This window comes from Halichoerus grypus, chromosome 6 (assembly GCF_964656455.1).
Source record: "Halichoerus grypus chromosome 6, mHalGry1.hap1.1, whole genome shotgun sequence".
In the NCBI taxonomy this organism is placed as follows: domain Eukaryota; kingdom Metazoa; phylum Chordata; class Mammalia; order Carnivora; family Phocidae; genus Halichoerus; species Halichoerus grypus.
Window position 1 is genome coordinate 99,639,773 of NC_135717.1, and position 16,321 is coordinate 99,656,093.

Here is a 16,321-nt window from a genome sequence, read left to right on the forward strand (position 1 = left end):
TTTGACCTTCAAAAATTTTGTATATAAATGGAATTATACAGCATGTATTATTTTATGTTTGTTTTCTTTGTCTCAGCGTACTGTTAACAAGATTCATTCAGATCATTGCTTATATCAATAGTTCATTCTTTTTTAAAAAATTTAATTGAAGTATAATTAACATACAGTGAATAGTACATTCCTTCTTATTGGCAAGTAGTATTCTGTTGTATGGATGTACCACAACTTGTCTATCCATTCTTTTCCCAGTATTCTTATTTAAAATTGATTTAGTTATTTCTTCATATGCAGTGAAAACATTGAACTTACATGGACAAAACTACATGAAGAAAATTATATGTAGAAAAATTTGATAGCATTATAAATAACATCATATAAGGAAGTGGAATGAATTAGAAAATGACTGGTAGTTATCATCTTTATAGACTCTCTATAGAATGAGAAAGTTATAAGTCCTCTGTTGACCAAAAGGGTATACTTCCCTTACGACACTTACCCTGAAAATATAAACTGCCATGAAAAAAAATCACAAATGGGTCAATTCCTCTGAAAAAAAAAAAAATTGAACCAAAAGACACACTGAAAATTAATGACATAGGAGAAAAGAAAATAGAAAAAAATGGGAGTTTTTAAAATTTCTTGTACACACAGGGACACACACACACACACACACACACACACACGCACATATCAGCAATACCTATAGTCATTTTCATATGGGCCAGTGGTGCTGCATATCATAAATGACTTTTCAGTTGTTCTCTGTAGAGTATTTGATACCTCTTTAAATCAAATCTGATTGAACTCTGATATATTTAATTACATATTAAAGATATTTGATACAGTCCTTGGAACTGTAATAATTTTCCTATGAAATCTTTTTTGTTCTTGGTGAATCTAAGATCATGTGTCCAGAAAAACATTGGTTTAAAGATTATTTCTAGTTGGATCTCCTAAGGACGTTTTGTTAATGACATTGGTTATAAAGAGAGTTATCATCTTCCCAGTTCTGAACTTTTGAAGTGTAAATACTTCCCAGTAATGTGGAATTGGGGACCCAGCAGAGATAGATACTAAGCTTAATTTTGTTATTTTCCCCAGAGGATCAAAATAATCTCAAATCATATATTAACTACTCTTCTGCAATTTTTAATTTACAATCTCTGTTAGTTTTGAGTTATGAGAGTAGCCAGTAGAGTATCTGAAAACAATTTGTTTCTACTTTGCCTTTCTTCCTGGTAGTATAAATATCTGAAGAGATTATTGCTTAACCTATAAAACAGAGACATTATAATTTATGAACACTAAAAAAACCCTGCTCATTTCTGTTAAACTATGTGATGAGCTGGAAATGGTGATTTTTCTGAGTGGAAAGGACATGTTAAATAAAGGAAAAGCTTTCCTTGTTGTATCCTTAACGACCCTCCCATTCCATTTTAGCCTTGATTATTCTTTATCACTAACCTTCTGACAACTTTTCTCATGCTCTTCTTTGCTTCTACTTCGCCATGTCAGTTAAGTGAAAATACCATTCTTATCACCATCATCTCATGGTTATAAGACCAGGCCCACTCCAACATAGATTCAGCCAAGCAGTTGGGACTTCGAGCATGTGTAAGGCTCCCTGTATTACGCTTCCTTCCCTGGAAGCTGAAAATTGAAGTTTGTGGTTGTAATCAGACTAGAAGGATTACCGTTCACCTGGGCTGTTGTTCACTGCTACAGGTTTCATTTGTATGGTCAGCAAATAAAGCCTGTGTCTAGTTACAAATGAGTAACAGAAATAATGCTCTTCATCAACTATTATAGATATATATTACGGCGGTGAACCAAGATATTTTTGTAAAATTCTCAGATAGTCTTAGGTTCAAGGCTAATAGCCAGTTCTGTGATGGATAAAATACTACCTATGATCATTAAATTATTTAAAATCATAAATGATTTACACAATCCACTTGTTTGCCTGTAGGAAGTAATTAATAAAATAGGCAATCCACAAGAGTTCACATTTGGTTCCCCCACCCCCATCCTAACTAACTAGGTGAGTGGCCTAATAATCTGGTCACTTAATAATTCTGATACTCAATTTTTTCATCTTTAAAAGTGGGAACTATAATTATAAGGTGGTTGTGAGGAGTAACAGTCAAGTGTGCAAAGCACCTAGCATGTACTTAATACAGAGTGGATACTCAGTAATTAGTTTCCATATTATTCATAACAACAAATAATTATTTCTGTGTAATCAGTTAGCTTCCTAAAGATGTTTACCATGTTTACATAGAAAAACCATGACAGTTTTGTCATTTGGGTTGTTCTCAGTCAGGCCCAAGTGAGGCGGGTATCTTGGTGTAACACCAGCTTTTATTTGTCTGTTCTCACTAGAAATCCTAGTGGTGTGGTCGCCCCACAGCTGATAATGACCTTACCTCAGCCCTATGCCCCTCTTGTGAGAGAACCTTGCTTCTACTGCTTCTACGGGGACCACTGGCCTGTGTGGTTTGAATTCTGCTTTTCGAGCTACTGCATTTATTCCGTGGACCATATTTTTCTCACTGACCCAGAAGGAAGGTATAAGAAAACACTGAAGTTCATAAAGTAAGAATGTATTTTATACTTTCAAAGGTACCTTTGTTAGGACCTGACAGTTTACGAGGAGAGTTGATGACGATTAGTTTATAATTCTAAGAAAACAAAGCGGGGAATTAGACTTTCTTTAAAATTAGCTGATAGTGAGCAATCTAGGAGTAGGCTTTATCTCTCCCAGCATCATGGCAACATCATTTGTATTTTAAATACATCTTTCTGAATGTTACAATGACCATACCAAAGTAGATATTAAATACTCCAAAATGACGGGATAATTTCTTAGTGGTTTCACTGAAATTTTCTCTAAGTGCTACTGAGTACAGATATGTGGGAATAAGAATAATCGGTTTTATTGATTCGTTCTGTGACTTTGGGCTGGGACTGAATCTATCTTCAACATCCTTACGTTGTAACACGTTGTAGGTGCTTTAAAAATATCTCTGATGTGGACTGCATTAAATTGTCCATGTCCAAGGGATATAACAAGCCCCCTAGGCACTGATGTGGAGATTACTGAAGACTGGTTGGGAAGTCCACATAAACGACAGAAAGAACTTTTAAAAACACATACAATTGGGAGAATGTATTAGCCCAACATCTCCATAAACAGTGCTTTCAAAAGCAAATACCTCAATGGGAAAAGTGACTTTATTTGTCAGCTGGATTGCAGAATTTATAAAGAAGGAGAAGAGCCTATTCCTTTGTTGGAAAATAAGAACAATTTAACTTCTGGAAATGACTTCGCAGCTTGGAGCCCAGCAATGCCTATTTTGGATTAAACTGTCTGTTAATTAAACTCAAATGATTAAACATTCATCACCTTGCATTGCACCTCTCAGAAAACAAAAACAAAACCAAAAACATCCTGGGGTTTTGAGTGAGGAAAACAGTCGCGCACACACACACACGTAGCCTGTCTAAAGTGCATACACACGTAGCCTGTCTAAAGTGCACACACACGTAGCCTGTCTAAAGTACACACACACACACACACACACACACACACACACACACACACGTAGCCTGTCTAAAGTGCATAAAGTGCCCAGGATCCCAGGATTTCGAAGGCCAAGGGAGCCGCGCCGTCTCCCGCGGGGGTCCGCACCCCCCACGGGTGGGCCCAACAGGCGCTGCGTCCCTGCGCGTTGGCAGTTGGCGACCCCCCTCGACTCCCCCTCTGCTGCGGGCTCCCTGTGGCCTTTGGAGGCTCGGCGAGTCGGCTCCAAATGTTTTCCATATTTGTTCAGCCTCCGTAATTCGAATACCAGGGCAGGCTCAGCCCGCCCAGCGCCGCGCTCCGGGGCCCAGCGCGCCGCACACGCACCCATCCACCCACGCAGCGGCCATGGGCAAGGACAAGCAGCCCCGCGGCCAGCACAGGCAGGGGGGGCCGGCCGCGGACGCCGCCGGGCCCGACGACATGGGGCCGAAGACGGGCAAACGGGTCCCCAAGGAGTGCGGGGAGGAGGAGGCCCGGACGTGCTGCGGCTGCCGGTTCCCGCTGCTGCTCGCGCTGCTGCAGCTGGCCCTGGGCATCGCCGTGACCGTGGTGGGCTTTCTCATGGCGAGCATCAGCTCCTCCCTGCTAGTCAGAGACACTCCATTTTGGGCTGGGATCATTGTAAGCATCAAGTCTGTTTTGCCTAAGCGCGTTTGCCAAACAGGAATGCACAGCAGCATGGTCGAGTCCAGACTAACCCAACTGCATGCGCCCTTCCCCAGCTCCACTCCTCTAACTCGCGCTCTGCTTGGCGACGTGCGGGCCACACTTGGTTTGCCCGGGGGCAAGGCTGGGCGCGGTGGGACTCGAGCCCCTCTTCCGCTTGTTTGTTGCTCCAAACGCCTCGGGCGGGCCTGCCTCTAACCGCCTGGAGCTGGGGAGGCGAGTCAGAGGCGGCTTATTTTGGTCAACTTGAACATTCTGGATAACAACAGCAGATTCACTTCGCCTTTGTCCTCTTCCTGGTCCCCGGACCCCACCCTTGTCTCTAGATAAGTAACAAACAGTGAAGTAAGTTCACGGAGGAAAAGCAGGTTAGGAAAAAGCCTGCACTTGGGGTTGCCACATTGGGTGGTATTAATTTGATTTTTTACATTTGAGATTTCATTAGTAAATTTTATAAAGTAAGGTTTTAAAGCAGGAAATATGAATACAGCCAGCACAGCTTTAATCTGCTGGAGTCTAAAGTGGGATAAAGGCAGGGGGCTGGTCATGGCAGAAGCGTGTTTGGGACTCTGCTAACGGATGTACTGTTCTAGGCAGAACACTGGTCAGCTGTTGTGAGTGTTGAAACACACAGCATACTTGGCTTAATTAAATGGCTTCTTTGATGTGAAACGGGTGCCATTTGTCGGGCACCTCGTGTTGCTTGTCCTGGTAGAGGCCTTACATTTATTATTTCTAAACCCCACATCATCCTTATGGGATAGTTATTATTTCATTTCGCAGATGAGAAAACTGAGGGCGGACTCACCCAGGGTCGTGAGTTGGCCAGTCGGCCAGTCAGCCAAGTTGATTCCTTTTTGAGCCAGACTACATCTGCATTTTCCTCCCTGAGCCACACTGCCACCCCATTTAGTTTGTAATTTTAATATTCTGGCCGACTAAAATCTCTTTCATGTACATTTAGTTCGCAGTTTTTTATTTTATTTGATCCGTGAAACAACGCTTGGAGGTGGGAACTGTGACCCCTCTTGGCACACGGGGAAGCAAGCTAAGAGAAGTTAAATGACATTCTCAAGGCCCAGAGATTAAAAGTGGCAGAACCAGGCGACACTAGAATGGATACTTCTGGCCCCTAATATCATACTGCGTCATGACTGCTTTTACTGACCACAGGAACTATAACTCATAAAACTACCCTCAAAATAATTTTGTGTCGGGGACAGATGTTAAAAGCACCTGATAAATATGCATTGATGCAGGTATTTCCTCATTAAGAGTATTTGAACTCACAAATTCTTGCCAAGTAATTTAAAACTTTTAATTTGTGTACTAAGAATTCCCATGAAATTATCATGATTGGAGTTTTCTAAATCAAGTAATTTTAAAAATAGCTTTTCACTAAGATATACTGGGTATTTTAGTAACCTAAATGACTGTCAAGATACTCAGAGGGGGGAAAAGTGTGTCTTTTAAGACCAGGCAAATTAAAAGAAAGAAGGAATGAAAGTCCTTCATTCCATTGTTTTGAATATCACTTACAAGTGTGTCTTCTATCCTTTCTTTATATCAACTTTAAAAAGCCCGGTACCAGAAAAGCAAATTCGATGGGCAAAATGAGTCTTGATGTTTAAGGCACGCACATACAAATCATGCAACTCTGAAATTTCACGAAGTGAGCAAATCTGAAATTTCACGAGTGCCTGTTGGGAGCATCATGTACTCCTAATTGCCTTGGAAGCTCCCTGGGTGTGATACAAAGAGCATCGCAGACAGCCAGGTCTCTGTTCTTTCTAGTTTTCCAGTTTATAAAGTAGGATCCACTTGAAGTTTGCTCGTGCTGTGTAGCCCTGATGGTATCTGTAAATCTAAGCTTTCTTTCAACAGAGAAGTTGTGGAGAGATAAGCAGTTAGGGGAGACAGCTGAGGAGGGTCTTGAGCCAGGTGAGGAAAAACTCTCCTCCCCGCTGGGCCAGAGTTGCAGCCTCCCACAGACACCGTGCTTGTCGTCCTCATCTGGCTGTCTGTGGTTGGTCACGGGCGCTCTTCCAAACTTTCAGGGAAGGGAAGTGAGAGGGCGGCCGGATGAGAACGTACAGAAGCATAAACACCGCGCCTGGTACTGAGCCATGGGTTGGACATCATTTGCTGAATAACTTTGGGCAAGTTACTTAACCTCTCTAGGCTTCCATTTCTTCACTGATGAAATCAGAATGGTAATAATTCCTACCTCTTGGGGTTGTTGTGAGAATTAAACAAATCAATACATGCTCTAATACTTAGAGCAGTGCTGGCTAATGGTGAGCATTCAGTGAACTCTTAGCTCTTTATTAGCAGTCAGAGAAGCAATCGCCGGGAGTGGCAATCACTCTTCAGATTGGAGGCGGCTCTATTTCTAGTCTTGCGGAAGAGTTATTCCAGACTCGTTACATTTCCTAGACCAGTTGAACCCTGAAGGTGATACCAATTTGACGGTCTCCACTTTTTCTGTTCATAGCCGAATTACTACTAACAATCTTATGGTATTAGATTAATCCAGTACTTTCTGGATCTCTCTGGAGACTTCTAACAATTAACTTGGAGGAAAGGGACCTCCTCGGGGTCATTTCCCTCGGGGACATGGAGTGATTGTGGTCTGGGATATCCTCCAGGGAATGCTGAAATGTTTGCCCTGTTGAGATCTGCTAGACCAAAGCAGTACAGGTCAGTCCCAGGGGCTGAAGCAAAGTCAAAACCCACTTCGGTAATTTAGGCTGAATTCGAATAAGCTGGGGCCACCAGACTGTATACCCAGTCCATCGGCATCTTTAATGTTTCACTCTTCCTATTCTCTTTATACTGGTTCCCTCCTACCATATAGTACTTACTTCACTTTACAAAGGTGACTATCCCATTACTTTGGGATTTGGGAATCACCGTTCTCATCATAGAATCTGGGTAGGTGGATGAATCCACTTAGGTGACTTCTTACTGATCAATGTCTGGGTGACTTGATGAATATTCAGTGAACTTCTGGTTATAAACTGGAGAAGTCCTTGATGATCTATGATCAGAGATTTATGTCCAGTGGAATTTTAGGAAAACAAATAGGTTATTTCTTGCCTATCCGTAAATGTGACTTCCCTCATCCTCTGTCAGAGAGATGACTGAAGGCTTTTTACTTAAGTTACAAAAGATTCCTCTAAAGGAAAAAAAAAAAAAAATGGAATGGAGCCACTATAGAGACTTGGTAACCTGTAAAAGTACCATTCTTCTCTCAAAATTCTATATAAATGGTTTGAGGGTTGTAAGTCACACCACAATGGCAATACAAAGTGAAACAGGGTCTTTGAGGATGAACTTGGCTAGGGGTAGGGGGTCCTAGGAAATAAAAGTCTGCTTTGCATTTTATTCTATTAATGGTTTGAGTAGTTGGGTCAAATAGGCATTTAAGTTTGCTCATCATTCCAGAATTCATATTGATGATAAATGTGTATGGACTGAAGGAATCTAAGAACTTTGAGGCCTTTACTTAATTCTTGCTCAATAGAATACAATTTTGGCTTAGGTGAAGTGTAACATGTTTGAACTTTGGCTTATTTTTCTTCATGCAGTAACATTTGTTGGGAGTGCTGTGCTAGGCATTGTTCTAAAAATAATGAATCATATACCAGGAGGAGGAGATCTCTAGAGATCCTGATGGGCATGTGCCCTCATCACATCTGACAGTAATGAATACTTCCGATTAAAAAATTTAACCTACACAAATATTTTTAAAGCCCATTTACCTTTCAAGGTATTTCACTTGCAGTGATTTATTTGCTTTGGCATCTCTACTCTGAAGTCAATTTCAGAGCAAACTCTTGCCTCTCATCCCCAATGGGGATGCATAGTATTTGTTAGTCTCTTGGCCCTTGTAGGGAATATTCCCATGGAAAGTAGGAATTTGCCTTGTTGTGGTTTTCAGCTTTCCTCATAATTTTCTCCATTGCTCCCATATCGCACTCAGCTAGAATAAAAACCCTGAGATAAATACCACATTAATCACATTAGAAAGTTTAAGGAAAGGGCTTAAAAGGAAGGGAAGAATATTTCCTTTCCTTAATGTCATTCATAAAACTCATCATATGAATCTGTAGTGATTAAGAGTCCTGTCAAGAATTTCAATAACAGTTTTCATATGTTAACTTACTCTAAGGAATTCAAAATGCAGGTGTATTCAGATTTTAAAATCTATTTTTAACCTTGGCTTAATGGAAGGGAAAATTGGGTGGTTATTTATTTTAAAACAGAGTATATCCTGAAATGCACAAGTAGATATATGACATGTAACAAGTAAGGAACAGATATTATCATCCATAATTTATAAGTAGAAAAACTAAGTAAGACATGATGATTTGGCTACAAAATTTGATCATGGTTATAGGAGAAATTGGAAGTGAGGAAGGTTTGGCATTTGGGTTTTAGATAGACCCTAAAAAAGTCAAGAAGCTAAAAGTGGTGTCAGTTTTCCATATAGGTATATTGACACTTGAGAAAGTTAACTTCAAATTATGTTTTTAGGAATACATTACATAGTAATACATTATTTTTCATATTGGGACTTTGATATGCTTCCAAAATCTAATATCATATCTCTGGTACTACTGGGAAATAACTTTTATTATAGCAACTGTCACAGGTTTGTTAGAAACTGAGGAGTGGTAATTATATGGCCTACTCAGTCTCCACGGAGCATATGTAATAAATAATGGTAGGAAAATTATCTTACAGGTACATGAAGTTCTCCCAGTAAGTATAAAAATGGAATATAACAATTAATTTGTCAAAAGAAATTAATTGTAATCAGTGTATGAAAATAAAAGGGATTATTTGAGAATTTGGTGATCTGTTTCCTGAAAGAATATTAGAATAAAGAATAAGGAAGCTTAAGATTGGACAGAATCATTAGGAGAAATGTATTTTCACCTCTCCTGCTAGCCTGATACTAAGCCACACATGCCAAGGCCAAGGAAGGGCTTGTTTAATGAGAAAGTTATCCCTGGATCTTCTTTCTCTTTTTAAAATAAGGAGAAGTGGTGAGTCCTGATATTTTTCAATCTGTAGTGTGGATTTACTCAACGCAGAAAGTTAATCTCTGGAAACTTTTGAGATATCAATCATCATTCGGTTTTATTTTTTATGGTAGATATACTAGTGCATAGAATTTGGGGGTAATCAAATGAAACAGAAAGCCATTTATTCTCTTTAAGTACAGTGTATGTCCAAGGGACTCCTATGTATCCCTGGACACATGATGGGTACCTGATCAGTGTTGAATTGGATTCTGTCTATTCCATACTTCCCATTATCTTTGCTTCTGTTTGAACTTACAAAAACCCATTTCTTTTTCAAGATTTTATTTATTTATTTGCCAGAGAGAGAGAGAGAGAGAGCACACAAGCAGGGGGAATGGCAGGCAGTAGGAGAGGGAGAAGCAGGCTCCCCGCGGAGCAGGGAGCCCAGTGTGGGGCTCCATGTGGGCCTCAATCCCAGGACCCTGGGATCATGACCTAAGATGAAGGCAGACACTTAACAGACTGAGCCACCCAGCACCCTGCGAAACCCATTTTTAAAATTATGGTTTGAGGAATGACATATAATTGTGTTTTGCAGTACAGACTTAAGTTTATTGATAACATTTTAAAGAACTATTAGGGAATAATAAAGAATGTGTTATTATTCCATTTTGGGCTCCAGGGTTCCAGAAATATCCGGGATACACTAACTTAGCATTACTGAGATGTTTTATTTCTTGTTACAAAATGACTACAGGATTAAAAAAGAAGAGGAAGAAGAGGTCATTTGACTTATTTCACATACTCTAAGTAGAATAAATTAGGACAAATTAGGATTCACGTGGCTGAATGCCGATGTCTTCCTTCTACAAAGAAAGCAATGCATAGATTTCCCAATTTAGTCTAAGAATTTCAGAGTTTGCCAATATGATATCCACTTTGAATTTGTTCTGAGGAAATGGCTGTTTTCTAGTCCTTTTCTTGCCTTTAGCCTTGTCTGTGACATTTGTACTAGGGGCATTCTTTAACCAGGGTCCACTTGCTGGTGTTCTTCCCCCCCCAACCCCAAGAGTTAGCATCGACATTAAAGGATCCACATGAGGCTCTGGGAAGAGCTCAGTATGCATATTTCCTTGTTGCTGTAGGACAGGAATGGAATCTAGTCATTAAACTTTAGTTAGATACCATGTCATTGCAAACTAGAGAAATGCTGATCAGAAAGGGTCCATCAGAGTCTAGAGCTGGATGGGACCTCATGATGATCATGATTTTAACTCTAGTTATTTCTTGCTGTGAATATCCAAGTCCAGGTTTATGACAACGAGTTCATAAGCTGAAGCTGAACTATTTTTTTTTTTAAGTGGATGTTGGTGACAGTATTTATAACATAAACCGTATAAAAGCCTATTTCAGAGGCACATCCTCTTTGAGATTTTTTGGATGCCGCCTCACATCTCAGTGTATTGAGATAAAACTTAGCAGGAGTAACTGTCAGATGCCTGAGCTAGGCAGCTCAGTGGATCACCCTGGTTCATTTTAAAATTTATATGTGTATACCTATGTGTTTGAAAATAATGAAAATGCATTTTCCTTTCGGTCTTAGCCTGCTCCAGTGGGTTCTGTTCAGGTGTCTCTTCCCAGCTTGCACACAGCTGCTTCCTTACTGTGTGCTGCCATGGTCTTCCTTCCGTGCCTGTGCTTGGAGAGAGAGCACGATCTCTCTTCCTCTTGTAAGACCACCAGTCCTATCGGATTAGGGCCTCACCCTTCTGACCTCACTTAACCTTAACTACTTCCGAAAAGCCCTATCTCCAAATTCAGTCACCTTGGGGGTTAGGGCTTAAACATAGGAATTTGGGGAGGACACACACAGTTCCATCCATAGCCCTTTCAGTGAGGGATGTAAGTTGGTACAACCACCTCAGTGTTTCTTAATCTCGTTTCCCAGCTTATTCCTGAAGGCCCTACAGCTTCCACTGGAACAGCCGGAAGTCTGAATGTTTGTTTGTTTGTTTGTTTTTTTAAGATTTCATTTATTTATTTGAGAGAGAGAATGCGAAAGACAGAGCATGAGTGGAGGGGGAGGGGCAGGGGAAGAGGGAGAAGCAGACTCTCCACTGAGCCCGATGCGGGACTCGATCCCAGGACCCTGGGATCCTGACCTGAGCCGAAGGCAGATGCGTAACCAACTGAGCCCCCCAGGCGCCCAGTCTGAAGTTTCTAATGGGGATTCGGAGCCAGTGAACTGATCTGTGGGGGTGCAGCGGGGTGGCAGGGCTCTGTGCTCATGCCGGTAGTGAGGAGTGAGTCCCAAGGAGGTGGTTTTTACTGCGTTTACAGATTGCTGCTTCTGTCAAATTTCCGTAAAAATAAAGTGTAGTAGATTCAGCTAGTGACCACAGTTCTTAGGCTAGCTTGGGCATTTCATTTGCTACCTTAGCTCTTTAAGGCTTAGGAACCACTGTTTAGTAAATTTCTGCCTTTCTTTTCTGTTCTGGGAGTGACTCACTGTCAGGACCTAGTGAAATGACACCTTGGATTCTGAGGCAAGGAAATGAGGGTGGTTGGCTGTGCGATGGCCACTGGCCTCTGACGGACAGTGAACTCATGCTTAGTGTTTCTAGAACTCGAGGGAAGTCACCTCTCGCGTCTTTATACCATGCAGCTGTTGTTCTCATTTTTGACGATGGTTCTGAAAGTGACCAGATGACCAGTCATTGTTCTATGGAATGGGTCAGAATAAAACTCTGGAGGTGTTCCCACCTGAGTCTCATGATGTAACAGCCTAGGAGCCTGCATCTCCTTGGTAGATGCCCCCTTCGGCTCACCTTCTCATAGGATCCTGTTTGTCCAGCTTAGACATCCCAAACGGGGCTCTGCTTTCCTTTATCAAGTGCCACACAGCGCAGACCATCCCAGAGGGAGAGATGAAAGGACACTAACTAGAACTGTCCGTTATGCCACCTTCCAACAGTTGATCCAGTCCGAGGCCCAGAATGAGGAGCACACACAGGGCATGGCCCTCGTTCCAGGGATACCCTGCAATGTCTCCGGGTTGATCTTTGAGCATATTTAAAGTGGACCTTCTAGAGCCATGTCCCCTGCCTAACAGCCAAGAGTGTGTTTGAGTGCTGTGTTTCCTGGATGCCGGCAAAAGGCCAGTCAGTGACCGGACACCGAAAAGGAAAGGGTTTGCTCACAGACAGCCTTCTCAGATGCGGCTGAAGAAGTGCTGTCAGGGCCTGCTTCTGTTATTGCCGAAATGAGCAACGCTCTGCCCTGGCTGGGAGAGGCTGCAAGAAACCTGGGGGATGCTGCTGTCTGCGTGGCATCCCACTCCGCTGTTGTTTTGAAAGTGTTCGATTCAGCATTCGTTGTAACGAGCCATTAAAATACCCTTTAAGATAGGTTATTGCCAAGGAAGGCCTCTCTTGTGTGGAAGATAATGACAGGTGACAAGGAAAGAGGGGGACTTGCTAATGTGTTAACTAGACCCTGACTAGGGAGAGAATTTTGGCTTTATTACAGGGGGAAAAAAAGTAACACTTAGCAGCTTCCTTCTAAAGTATCAGGTGTGGTACACATATCAGGCCAGTAAGCTCAGGCTGAGTCTTATCTCACATTTAGCTGTGCCAGGAACACTGTGAAGGAAAGAGGCCTTTTCCAAGATAAGGGAAATAGCATTTCAGGGTTCATCATTTCTGCTGGAGGGCGGAGTGTGCTGCTCACTTAGGGACAGTGCAGGACGACCATCCCTCCCTCGGTGAAAGGGGGGAGCGTCCAAGGCCACGAGCGAGCAAACCAGGTCTCCATGAGGTGAAGACGTTATAGTCAATGAAAAATAATTCCTCTAGGACCGCATGTAGATGAGAGACAGAACCCAGCCATTTCAGTTTATATGTTACATGTTCAGTGGGGTGATGCACTTCTCTCACGCAATCAGCTCGTCAGATTCTGAAACAGAAGGATCAAACCCACGCAGGTTGGCTTCGTCTCATAATCTTTTTGTGAACAGGTAGTTTGGGATGCCTATTAAACATTTCGATCTGAGTTAAGGGTTCTGAGACCAAATAGAATTTTTTAAGTGAACATAGGGTGACCGTAACTATTGTGTTATAGAACCCTCAATAAATAATTCGCATCCATTCACTGAATCTGGTGCGTCACAAATTTTTCCACCTTGAGACCTCCCTGAGGCCTCGCTCCCCTTCTCCCTGTCCTCACACACATCACAAAAAGCTCAGTGTCTAGCTAACCCATGTTGCCATGGAAGGGAACAGGAGAAATGCTAGAGAGGCTGCAGGCTGCTTGGGGATACTGACCTCTTCATTTTGAAAAGGACAAAACAAACACTTTTCAAAGGAGAAGTGATATTACTATATATTACTTATTGTTACATTATAGCCTGTTTTTTTCCTTTTAAAAAGTGCTCTCAATTAGAAAAGCCACTTGATAATATTTTTTAAGGGTTGAACAGGATGGTTCTCTCATTTACACTCTTGTTACAGTGTTATATAATTGAATTTATATTGGTTTACTGCATAATTTCTGTGTGCTGTACTATTTCATAAATTTTTATTTATTGTACTGTTTCAGATATATGAATCCAGGTTATTCTTGTAGAATTATCTTTGCAATCATTTATAAAGTGGGACCCAATTTGAGAACCTACTTAATTATGCCTGAGTGATAAGATCCAGCCCATAACTATATCACAGGAGGAGGCAAAAATCCACATTTCCAAGATTCCTTTCTCTTCTGAGGACTTGAAAAATCCCAAAGTGAAACAAATGAAGTATAAGTTGTTTATTTTTCCCACAAATATGTAGCAATTCTATCCCTCCTGTTGATTCGTGGGAAATGCCAGAACACACTCTTTGTTTCTTTTACATTCTTTGAAAATGGATAATTTTGCAAATGTAGGTATTTATTGAATTCATTGGCGATTAGTTTCTGATTAACCACCACGAGAGTGAGTTAGGTGGTTTGTAAGAACAGAAACAGAAGCCTATATGAGAAAGAATACTTCAGGTTTTCAGATCTTTTTTTAAAAATTTACTTTGAGAGAGGGGGTGGGGAGGGGGAGAGGGAGAGAACGAGAATTTGAAGCAGACTCCCTACTGAGCATGGAGCCTGCCTAGGGGCTCCATCTCACCACCCCAAGATCATGACCTGAGCCGAAACTAAGAGTTGGATGCTTAACCAACTGAACCACCCAGGCACCCCTAGAGTTTCCACATCTTTGCCTGTCTCCGTTGGTCTTGCCATATGCCAGGGACAGTGCCCCCCAGGAGCTCAGTGTCTGGGAGAGCACACACAGACAACCAACTACAATTCAGTTTAAAAAACCAGGTACTGAGGTGGTGCCCTGAAGAAGATAGCACAGGGGAGGCTCTGATTAACCCCATTTAGGGAGGATCAGAAAAGGCAAGGTGAGGGCGGTCTGAAATTGCAGGACAGGCATTGCTTTGGAATGAAACAAATGTGGGTAGAATCCTAGCTCTATCGATTTGTAGCCTTTCCAAAAATCTTTGGTTTTGCTCCTTATTATCATTTTTGTGTGGGTTTGAATAAGTACCAGCAGCTCTAGGCAATTCTATGATTATTTTTAAATTATGAAATCTTTCAAGTATATAATAGCATGTAGAGAATAAGAAGACAACCACTTACTTACACCCAGGTTTGTCATTTTAATATTTTGTCATAAGTGTTTTGTTTTTTTTAAGAAAGAAAACATTACAATACCTGTTTCTTTCTTAGTCCTATTCACCTACCCCACCCTCCTTCTCCTGTTATCCACTCTCCTGAATTTGACATTTATTACACCTATGCGTGTTTTCGTACTTTCTTATATGTATATAACCATAACCAATAATTAATTGTGTTTTGGGCGCCTGGGTGGCTCAGTTGGTTAAGCGACTGCCTTCAGCTCAGGTCATGATCCCAGGGTCCCGGGATCGAGTCCCACATCGGGCTCCCTGCTCAGCGGGGAGTCTGCTTCTCCCTCTGACCCTCCTCCCTCTCATGCTCTCTGTCTCTCATTGTCTCTCTCGCAAATAAATAAAATCTTAAAAAAAAAAAAAAAAAAAAATTAATTGTGTTTTATGTTTCAAATTTTATATAAATGGTAGCGTAACATCATTTTTGCTCAACATTGTTTTTGAGATTCATTTATAATAGTACATGGATACCATTCATTCACTTTTGTTATGCTGTAATTCCTTATAGAAATATACAATTAACTTATTCTCCTGTAGATGAAAACTTAGGTTATTTTCAAAACTGTTTTTTTTTTTTTCAATTACAAAGTGTTGCAATGGACATTCTTTCCCATGGCTCCCCATGCACTTATTTCAAAGATTCTTTAGGGCACATTCCTAGGAATTGACTTATTGGATCATAAGATATAGGCATCTTCAACTTGCTAGCTATTGCCAGATCAGGACCACAAAGCCACAGTTGCATGAATTTATACTCCCACCAGCAGTACATTAGAATTCCCACCAATCTACAACTTGTCAACATTACTTACTGTCAGGCAATTTACATTTTTGCACATCTTATTTATGTGCAATATCATGTTTTAATTTATGTTTTTCTGATTACTACAGGAGTTGAACATCTTTTAATGTTTACTGGCCATTTTATTTGTTTTCTAGCATTTATTTACTCCACAAATATTGCCTGAGTTGTTTGTCTCTTATTGATTTATAGGGTTTCTTATCTTTGTTATTTAACCTTTATGATTTTATCTACTGCAAATATCTCCTCTTAGTTGGTACCAGACCTTTCATCTTTGCTCATGGTGCCTTTGTTGTGAATAAGATTTAATTTTAACATATTTATATTTAACGATCTTTTTTATGGTAGGTACTTTGATATGTTTTAAAGAAATCTCTCTCTACTCCAAGTCATAAAGATATTTTTCTAGATTGTGTTCCCAAAATGTTGAAGGTTTGCTTTTGTATTTTTATCTTTAATCTATGTGTTTAACTTTTTATATATGAGGTAAAGTAGTGTCTCATTTTTCTCAAAC

At 40.8% G+C, this 16,321-nt stretch overlaps 1 protein-coding gene across 4 annotated transcripts in view; it reads left to right on the top strand.

The window, feature by feature from the left end:
* Nucleotides 1-16,321, top strand: part of SSPN (sarcospan) — a 256,373-nt gene that overhangs the window by 72,076 nt on the left and 167,976 nt on the right. For 2 of the 4 annotated variants that reach the window (XM_078075795.1, XM_036080187.2), the window contains exon 1: nucleotides 3,647-4,207. The exons of the other annotated variants lie outside the window; for them this stretch is intronic. In XM_078075795.1, coding sequence (XP_077931921.1) covers nucleotides 3,932-4,207 — 276 coding nt within the window. In that variant the 5' untranslated portion in view covers nucleotides 3,647-3,931. Of the gene's footprint in view, nucleotides 1-3,646; nucleotides 4,208-16,321 lie in introns of those variants that run through there. 4 annotated transcript variants of the gene reach the window in all.